This window comes from Temnothorax curvispinosus, unplaced genomic scaffold, assembly GCF_003070985.1.
Source record: "Temnothorax curvispinosus isolate PA1 unplaced genomic scaffold, ASM307098v1 QBEX01009580.1, whole genome shotgun sequence".
Taxonomy (NCBI): domain Eukaryota; kingdom Metazoa; phylum Arthropoda; class Insecta; order Hymenoptera; family Formicidae; genus Temnothorax; species Temnothorax curvispinosus.
In genome coordinates, this window is record NW_020219360.1 from 61,654 (window position 1) to 72,455 (window position 10,802).

The 10,802-nt window shown below is 45.1% G+C and overlaps 1 protein-coding gene across 1 annotated transcript in view; it reads right to left on the reverse strand.

Moving 5' to 3' along the window:
- Positions 1-260: 260 nt before the first annotated feature.
- The window catches only part of LOC112459173, a 21,703-nt gene continuing 11,161 nt past the window's right edge, over positions 261-10,802 (reverse strand). Inside the window, exon 3 of the mRNA XM_025023173.1 lies at positions 261-324. Coding sequence (XP_024878941.1) covers positions 307-324 — 18 coding nt within the window. The 3' untranslated portion in view covers positions 261-306. The remainder of the gene's footprint in view (positions 325-10,802) is intronic.

The following is a 10,802-nucleotide window of genomic DNA, read 5'->3' on the forward strand; positions in this document are numbered from 1 at the left end:
TTCTGTTTCCCAGTTGACACCGCCGTATACGCGTTAACTGGAGAATAGGATAAACCTGACTTTCTGTGCGCCGTTTTATGGATTTACCCGTCGAGTCATAAAGGATAACGTCGCGCGCACACGGGGAACGTATTACATTTATGTATGCATATATCACGTATCTGATTGTAGGAAAACGGTAGGATATTATGTCGATTATTAGCGTCGCAATGATGCTAGACAACCGCCGCACCGCGCGGTGGGGCTTTCTTACCTTACTGCAAATTATCACAGGTTCATTCTTAGGTTGAATATCCCGAGTCCAGATTACATCCAGGTTCGTCCCTGAAAAAGAAGACAATGAAGAATATAATAAATAAATTGTTTTTTCGAAAGTAAAATTTATTAATCGCACATATTTTATCCGAGAACTTGGGGAGTGTTTGGGGCTACATAAACACCCCAGCGGCCAAAAAAATAAAGCTCACATCACAGTAATTTTTATGTGCTTCTTTCGTTTTTAAATATTTTTTGGTTTCTCCTTATTTTTCTCAGAAAATCTATCTAGATATCGTCTTCAAAAACTGACAAATTATAAAACAATAAAAAATATGCAATGTGTAAGGTAAATGCACCTATTTACGTCCGTGCTCCTATTTACGTCCGAATCTGATTAAAAAATAATAAAATCAATTAATATCCACACTTATTGATTCATGAAGAATATTTATTCTATTCTATAGACAATATTCTATAATTGCGTCTATTTTAAAATGTGTTTCATTGAAATTAAAAAAATATAACACGGTTTCAATTTTCATAGTGCGCGCCGTGAGTGACCATTTGTGTATACGCGTGCGCTGAGGGCAAATTCTTAGTAGATCGAACGGTGAAAGTGACTGTCATTTTTATCGTTGTTGCGGATCCTGAGAAATAATCACGAGGTAAGTCCAAGTGTTTTAAGCAATCCAGCTCAACAAGCTACTCAAAACGTGTAATTTTATCATGAATTTTTAGCATGAATACACTGACGATTCAATTACTTTGAATATTCGAAGCAACCGGACGCACGCATGTACATTAGGATGTTGTTGCCCTGCTTTGCTACTATTGTGTGAAATTAATAATTTACTGACTTTTTGTGTGATGAAATTGTGTGAGAAAAACACACATTTTGAGTAGCTTGTTGAGCTGGATTGCTTAAAATAAAGAGAATAAAGAGAATTCTATAATACATATCGGAAAGTATATAATTGTCTGTTAGAACACGATTATATTTTTTGCAGTGCGACGTTGTAAACATGACGGACGCAAAATAGTGCACTCAAATCGTGTACTAGTTTGCGTCCTGACGCAAATGGGGCAACGCAATGGACGCAAATACGTTCGAAAACTAATCAGGCGGACGCAATGACGTACAATGATACCTTCGCGTAATTTTAGAATTTTCCCGTGTAATATGTAGCAATTTGTCAAAACAAAAGCTTTTTTCCATAAAGAAATATATATTTTTCAATCAGTAATAATTTTTAACCCTAGAACGCATGTATCATTTTTTTGACCTTCTAACGCATGACTGGGGGCAATATCGACCCCACGCTTTATTTGATCGTAAAACCGGTCCTACAGAAATAAAGGGCCTTTAAACCTACATGAATTTCTTCGTTTTTTAATAACGAAGAGAATGGTATGCGGTAAATTTAATTTTACTCAAGTTTAGTTAGTGAAAAATCCATTTAAAGACTCGACAATAATGTCACTCGCTAGCTCAGGAGCGTTTTTCAAAGTTCGCCTGGGGTCGAAATCGACCCCTCTCATGCGTTCTAGGGTTAATCAAATTGGAATAGATTATACTCGTGTATTGGTCTTCTATTCTGCTATAACCCTTACACGGACGCATTTACCTTAATTAATAATAATTTTTAATTAGGGTACAAAAATAGCCTCAGGTTATGTACAAAAAAATGAGGCACCCGTTCTCGGGTTAAAATCGCCTTCGTCATCGGCTTATTACATGCAAAGAATATTATCTAATATTTATTTAATTACTTTTTTCGTAGAACTTTAAAATATAACAAAAGGTGAGAGACAGAAAGAAACATTTCTTAATCCAAAGGCTCGAGCTTTTGCTCTCTCCCTTTCTCTCTGTCTCTGCTTTTCTCTTCGTATCCTACCAATTAAAGACTACAGATAATTAAGTGCCTTTATGAGATGACGCGCATCGGAGATCGATCAATGACGCCCCGATAAATCGCAGATACGGGATGGGTCACTACACGCTCGCTGGCAAGATGTCCGGCCGGCCGACCGGCCGCGCGCGATTGGTCTTAATTTTTCCCAATTGATTCGCGCAATTACCGATTATTAATGATCTCGGTGATTAGCGATGCGTGGCGTGCGCGCTCGCTCTCAGGTCGCTCTCAGGCCGGGACGCGCCTGGACGCGCCTGGACGCGCCGGCAAAAGTGCCGTTCGCGCGAGGCATATCTCATACGTCAACTTATTTACGTTGACATACGCGCGAGTCTCGCGCGCACGGGCGACGCGACGCGACTCGAAGCGCGGGTCGTAATAAGGCGTGCGTATGTTTATGGTGAATATGCGGATCGTGTTGCCTTTTACATCAGATTTCTTCCGCGCTCGCGCGTTACTTTGTCAGTGTTGGGGCCGCTAACATTGACGGCGCGGCGACGATCTTCGCGGGCCGCGGCCCGAACATGGCGTGCCGGCTGCCGGTCGGCAATGCATAAGCGCGCATTATCCAAAGATTACGATTATTTTATAGCGCTATACGCGCGAGTCGTAAAATTCACGTGCCATTTTAACAACTGGCTTCCTGCTGATGCGGGTCCGTGTATAGCGGACGAGCGAGCGCGGCGAGCGATGATCGCGGGGAGAGAGAGACGGGGGGAGAGAACGCGCGACCCGCGCGCGGCCCGAAGGTGGATGGTTTTTAATTGATAAATAAATCACGGCGCGCGCGACACTGATTGAGATTCGCATTCGACATTCTCAATTACCGTCACCGACCCTGAACCCCGTCGCGCAGCGCCACGCCGCGCCGCGCTGCGCCAAGCCGAGCCCTTTCCAACGTCGCGTCGGGCCATTTCTCGCCGTTCGAAATCTTGTTATTGGCGAACGCTTCGCTCTATTGCGATCCGTCACCACCCAACAAACGCAACGAAAGAAGAACTGTCTAACCACGCGCGGCAACGTGAGGCAAATGAATAAATAAAGTTCGGCGTGCATTTCTCTCTTGCATCGAAAAGTCTCTAATAAGATAAATGATTTATCGGGTGAGCAAGGAAGAATAAGAAATTCGTCGCCGTGAGCCTCGTGACATCTTACTGTCCTTTCGCACACATAAATCTGCTGTTATGAAATTTTTCTGTGGTTACGTGGATCTATGAGTTATAAGATAAACCGTTATGCAACAAGACGTTATTCACTATATGAAATGATAATTAGATCCGATGTTGCTACGAGAAGTGTATTGGACAATAAAGAGTAATGTCAGAGTATCCCAGAAAGGCCCACGGATTTTAGATCAACTTCGAGAAAAAAATCTCCAACGTGTCCATCCGGGAGCGATAGAAATTTGATAAGCGCGGTGATTAAGCGCACCGAGGGCACTCACAATGGCGTCCGAAAGCCCATATAAATAGCGAACACACGGCGTCGAGGGCGATACGAAGGAGTTACGGAAGTCGTGCGGCGATCATTCTGGTCCTCACAGTGGGAGCGTTTATGTTCTGACAATTTCCAGGCGTGCTTTAGGGGCCCGGCCGATGTCTTTTGTGTGTCGGCCCGATGCGCCGTCGAGCTGGCTCCGCGAGCCTCCTTTGCCTTTACGTTGCCCGGTAGTCGAGGTATTTACCTACTTACGTCCGACACACGAGAGCGCGTACACGTTGTCGAGACATAATGCTCGAGAAATATGAGCTCACGACCCCCCGGTAGCGCGGATTCCTATGGCGACGTGAATAAAACGCGCTCACCGCTCGGAGAACGGCCTCGTTGCGTCACGTATTAGAAGCCTTGCCATAGTATCAATTCTTAGATATAGTCATGAGATATTTATGTACCTTGGAAAGAACGCTCTTAATCAAAATCTCGTTTTCTTTGTGTGTGATGTCAAGTCTCTTTTATAAAACATATCTACATATTTGTCAGACAAAGAATAAATAATAGGGTATATAATTACTACTAAACCAGAGTAAAATAAATGAAAAGCGAATTGTAGAAATTATGTTTAACTGGTATGATAATATATGCAGCAGTGCAGTCAATTAAAGTTATAGTAGTCATCAATATTAAAATGTATGTACTCTTTCATCTGTTCACTGCTGCATATATTATCATACCAGTTAAACATAATTCTTACAATTCTTTTCATTTATTTATACTCTGCTTTAGTGACTTCATCGAATTATTTCTGTGAAGAAAACAAGTGTCGTCAAAAAATTATAGGTATGATACAGTTATTCTATATTAGTTATCATACAATGTGTTCTTAAAGAGATTCGCCGCACGATACCCGAGAATGATCGTCCGCGAAATGACTCAATCAACGAGGCGATTTACACATCGTCAGCGCTGCCTCCTTCGTGCTTTTCCTCCGTGTTCCATCGCCGTTCACTACTTTCGTAGGTCTCGTCGACGACTTCACGATCGCTCGTGAATCGCGATACAACGCTAGAACGGGTTCGGAGGTTCTGCTTTCCTTGCGCAAACCGCAGTAGTGGCCTCGCGACCGCTTCAGTGACGCTCGGCGTGCACGTGTACACGTTCCTTCGTGCGAGCACGCACGCGTATACGCGTTCGCTGTAAGCGAAGATAAAACACGTCCGATGCAATGTCGCGGCAGGTACACAGGTGCACAATGCGCTCTCGGACAACGACATAGAAAGAAAGAGAGAGAAAGAGAAAGAAAGAAGTACCGTATAGTAGACTACTTAAAATGCATTGGCAATAAGCCACGTCGCGTTACGCGTTGCAGACCGTCCGCCGGGCTTGCGACTAGTATCCACGGTATCGAGCCACTCTCGGTGGAGCCATAAGACTTAAGTCGTCTCGTCTAGTCGCATAAGCGGTCTCACAGCCAGAGACGGCGGCATTTACACAGAGAAGAAGCTCGAAGCTTTTCTGCGGACGCGACAGAAGACTTACAATTAGAGAGCGAAAGGGTGATGTGAGAGAAGCGACGCGAGAGTTCTGACGCAGCGAAGGCAGTCGCATTTAATTGCAAGATCAAACGGGAGGGATAGAGGCGCGGTAGAAATTATTAGAGAAGAGAGTATGCCGATTTATATCGATGTTGAGCAGTTTCTCGACTTTGGATTATGGATAGAATACGAAAAGGAAGATGTCGAGAAAAAAAAAAAAACGGAATAAATGGAATACTTCGCCAATCATCGCGCATTTTAACGAACGGATCATCGGGGATCATTATGCTGCATGCCGTTTCGTCATTCCAATTTTCATGCGTATCCTCAGACACGAGGTCAACGTGTTCCGTGACCCCGTCGCTCTGCTTGTCCGTAATTAATTGAGAATGCTATTAAAATTATCGGACTATCGCTTCGCGTTGCCCATAAGCGCCTCGCATCTCACGTCTTGCCATGCAATTCTGCCTCGCTATATCGATTCCTTAAAGTGCCACGAGGTCACGGGCTGTTCGTCGATAATATCTGAACTTCCTTCCTCGTTCCAGTACGCGCGCGCGCGTGTATCAAGTTATCGATATAATAATTAACTTTGAAATATACCGATGATTATTCAAACCTGTCTTCGGTCTCCTTGGTAGAGAATGTACATGTATAATTTACACACAAATAAATGGTTTTTATACGTACATGAATTTATTAATCTGTAGATTATCTAAACTGTATCCTACTTTCGATAAGATTCATGCAATAGAGCATATAAAATAGAAATTATATACAATTAAGTTTATTATTCACCAAATTTTAATATGCATCAAATGTCTTGTGATAATTGGCTGTTATCCAAAAGCGGCGACTTCCCCTCCCCTCCCGAAGTAATTTGCATGTGATTCATGCGCAAAGGGATTGCATTAACGCGTTGGAGCACTCAGCGAAGACACCGCGTGTCTGAACGAGGTGGTTGAAACGTAATACTAATAACGAGTACCTAATTCAAGCGTGGCCGCGTCATAAGTCCGGCAAACTGCGCTATAAGTTGCCCCCGCTAGCCGTAATGGTGTTTATGGGCCATTCTCGGCGCAGGTAGCGACCGGCAACGTTATAGGCACGTACCTACTCCGGAAAACCATCGATGGCGGTCGCAATCGCCGACTGGAATTCCGCGATGAATGGAACTGGCATATACGAAGGCACGATGCGAAGAAGGCCGAAAAGAACCCGAGCGGGAACGGCGTCCGGCATTGTCTCGAGTCGCGGAGTGCGTTGAGGTCGCCGGTTCAACCGCGAGGAGACTTTAACGCCCGAGCGAGCGGTGCTGCTCGACGCGGAAGCCGCTACGGGAATGCTTCCCGCTATAGCTTTGTTCTTTTTGAGTTTCAAACCATTAAAGCAGGCTATTCGATGTATTCACCAAGCTAACACGAATCAGTAATAAAAGTACGAAGTAGTTTACCGTTTGTAATAGATATCTACATGTGATCATCTTAGACATATTTAAATATTCATTAAATACTTTCGTTACATTAAATTAAGCAATCATAATAGATCATCAAGTAAACTGCAAGACAAGAAGAGCAAGAAGAAATTTATATTCGACTCGGCTGACAAGATGCGAACGTTGGGTCGTTCAAGATTAACGAGCCGTTAACGATTAGCGAGTATGGTATCAAATCAATTAATAATGAATTGATTAAGCCGATAAATTGAATGATTCAAGAAATGATTCATATCGATTGTGCAATTAACCTGCATCGCGAGAAACAGCTATTAGCTCGTTAAAGTTTAATGAATCGTTAATGATTATTGAAGACATTATCAAAACAATCGTTAATAAATCGATACGTTGTAAAATCCGTCAAATTTTTCTCTGTTTACCATAGTCATTAACGCTGCAACGTTTAATATTGATGAAATTGTACGCGAGCAATCAGGTACATTAAACTGAAAGTAAATTCAATAAAGTAATTGGTTCTAAAATAAATATGAAAAATGTGCTTTTATATTATTCTATTTTAATTAAACCTCGCATCAGCATTGAGGCACACATACAAAGTGTAGAAACTGACATATTATTATATACGTATCAAAATGTGTGGAACTTTTCCGACACTCTTGAATCGTGTGGCTCGTATAATAGAAACCGCCGACAAGTGTGAGACTCCACGCTGTGCGAAGCCTAGAAATGCGCCGTGTATGCAAAAGGAACAATCGTCTATAACGTTCGGCATAACGAACAAATCAACGGCGGAGCACGCCGCGCCTTAACCCCGCGCTGTAAACTCCAAACCGAGATGCGCAAACGCGTTCTCGCTTTCGTTCGCGCGATCGTAAAGAGCGCGCATTTGAATATGAATAAATCGTGCGCAGTCGGTTCGCTCGCCCGTTTGTCCGTCCATTCGCTCATCCGTATGTCCGTTCGTCCGTTTGTTCGTCCGGCGCAACGGCGGCGGCGACTTGCACATCCGTTCGCTCGTTCCAACTCCGCGGAGTGTTTTACACATGTGCATTTATGGATTGCTTAATGGCGGCCGCCTACAAATTAGACGAGCGGTAAATCAGACATCGAGCGGACCACACCGCGCCTCGCACAATACCGCTGGCCCCACGGTGGGCAATTGTTGTTGCCTGCGCGCGCCATAGCCAATAAAATATTGGGTGCACCGGGGCTGGTGGGGCGCATTCTCGACGACGACGCCAACGACGTCGACGATGTCGCCGATGACGGAGGTCTGATCTCTCTCGTCCTCTCGTGGCTTTCGCGCGTCGAGAATAGGCAAGCCGAAGCCCAGTCATATATCACAAGTGGATAAAGTGCGCCTCGGAAAGAAATAATGACCCGTCGTGTGGAAATACGTGAGAAAACCTGGCGACCATTGTCCTCACACCGCTAATGCGCTAATGGAAAAAAAGACTTGGCTGGCTTGACGGGCTTGATCGCCTCGCCGCGATTATAATGGATAAAGTGGATTTTCCCGTAATGTCAGTGGGTTACACGCCGTTGTTTTTCAGGCTGGATGTGCGAGGTATCGGAAATCGACTGGCGGCAAATGACGGCAGATGCCTTTTCCCACTTTCCCTCTCTATTTACTCATTATCCTATATATTACAAATGTACAGTTATCTATCTTATACATGCTCATGGAAATACCTATATTTTGTTTATTATTTTGTTTTATAATATTCTCCTAAATTGTATTACTTCAAAATATATACCTATATTATTCATTTATTTCATCTTTTATTGACATTCTTTTAAAATATTGATTGTTGCAATAATGTTACAATGTTAGAATGTTTCGAAAACTCTTTACGCTCCAGGATTATCCTCCGTTTCACTCGAATTCTTTTCGACCAGCATTAATGTACCTATTCTGTACTAAACAAATTCATTTTACGAAATCAATTCACGGCGCGGTGAAGGACGACTCCGTATTCCACGCGACCGAAAACCACAACGTGTAGAGACGCGTTGCGGTGGCTCGCTCGGACGCAGGATGCCTGGTACAAGGATAACGTACTCTCGTCGAAGCGACGCGACGCGGTGGTGGCAACGACGCGATGGCGATATACTCAGCAGCAGAAGCAGCAGCAACGATGGCAAGTTGCGCAGGAGCATTAAAAGACACACCGCGCGCGCGAATAGTGATTACTACGAGACCGCTCGGAGCTATGGCCGCAGGTTGATTATCTCACCTGTCCGGACTCTTTTACTCTCGCTGCTGCTATAATAGGTTCCTCTTCCCCCATGCCAGTGGTCTACCGCTGCCGCCGTACTCGCCGGTGCGCGCGATTATATTTCTTGCTCCCCTACATACCCTCCCGCCACCCTCCCCTCCCGCCCGCCCCCACCGACAGATCGGCGGCCTCCTTCCGCGTTGCCTTCGCGACTTTGTTTTTCCCTGCCGCCTCCCGTGTTCCCGCAGAAAATGATCGTCGGCAGCTGCTTGGACGCGATTTATTGCCGATCGGAACGATTTCCCGATTTTTCAGTCGGCCGTAACGAGAGACGGCGAACGCGATTTTCTGCACGCCAGGATGGGATAATATAGCAAAGATGTAGAATGGCAATTTCGCTTAGCGTTTTATTACCTAACGAAAGACGATGACCAAAAAATAATCACATCTTCTCGGTAATATATGTACATATATGTATTATTTTCCTCATAAATTTTCAAAATTCCTTCAGCATAATGACAATGTCAAAGAAAGTGCTATTTACAGTACAAAATATAATTATATGTATGTTCTTGGATCGTTAAATTCCTATAGACGAAAATAATCGCACGAAATCCTCACATCTGAACAATCGCAGCGAATCTGCACGGGATAATCGGAGAATGCCCTCGAATCGCTAACACGTCGTCTTTACTTTGTCTCCATTTATGAAACGAGGTCCGAGAACGCGCGCGGGCAATTACTCAGGCGATCGCGCACACGGAGGCGCAAGCGGAAGGAATAAATCGCATAATGGAGGAGAGTAAACGAACCGTCGTAGGCATGATCTATGTCGCGGAATCAGATTTTTTGCCCACGTCTATGCCCGCATACGTGCCATACAGAAAACTCCATTAGACGTTAGATCTTTCCTCCTCGTTCATCACGGAGACGAACGCGCCAGAGTGCATCGAGTCGGTGCATCCGCGCGCTCCCGCGGCACACTCGATAAAGCGAGACCGTCGAGACGGTCGCGGGGTAGGGGCACTCACGTTGGAAGGGGTTGCAACGTGAAGGAGAAACGGGCGGAGGAAGGACAGAAGGGGAGAGGAGCGACTTTGCGGCGGCGGTGGCGGCGGCGGCGGCGGCGGCGACCGCGGTGCCAGGGAGCAGAAGAACCGTCGCTTTTTTGTCCAAGTCAATATATCAGCGCGGGGGCCATGTCTAACGGGTAATGCACTGCTCGATCCCTCCTGCACGACGAAAGGAAGCTGTTGCTGCTGCCGCCGCCGCCGCCGTTGCTCTCGCTGCGGCTGCAGCGGTAGCGCGGCTGTTACCACCGCGAAACGCTCCGGGCAGTCGCACGATCGTCGTTGTCAGGGAAGAAAACTACTTCATTTTCCGCGCCGCCGACGGTCAAGACTCTGCCGCGGGGGTCGAAATCGCTGCTGGCGCGATTATTGTGTTTTTCTGCCAATACTGAGTCCATGCTCCCTTTGCCGGCCTTTCGCCAGGCAGAGATTGACCTGTTCTTGTTGATTTCGTAAATTTACAATATACGATAGAATAGAAGTCAACGTGTTCGTACGATAGAAAAATTAAACGAATAAGAAATGCAGAAGATGCAAAGTGTAATCGCGAGGTCCTTATTGGCAACCGAAGGTAAATAGCATAAGTCTCGGAAGTAACTTGTTCAAGAGACATATAATGCCGCGTCTCTACACGTGATTGCGCGTAGACGATAGCGAGCAAGTCACCGATTTGACAAATTGCCTCCCGCCTTCTCTCAGGCAACTACTAGCGCGACGATATTACAAAATCGCGGCGAATTTTTTTCCTGTTTCTTTTTTTTTGGATGCCCAGGTCAGGTCGAGACACTCCGCTCAATTAGCCTCGCATTCCACGGGAGACAGGTGCTGTTTACCGCCCGTGGTGTACGACATGTGAATTTGATCACAAAGTTATAGATGAGCACATGTAATATATTCAGTAGATGAGTATGCAC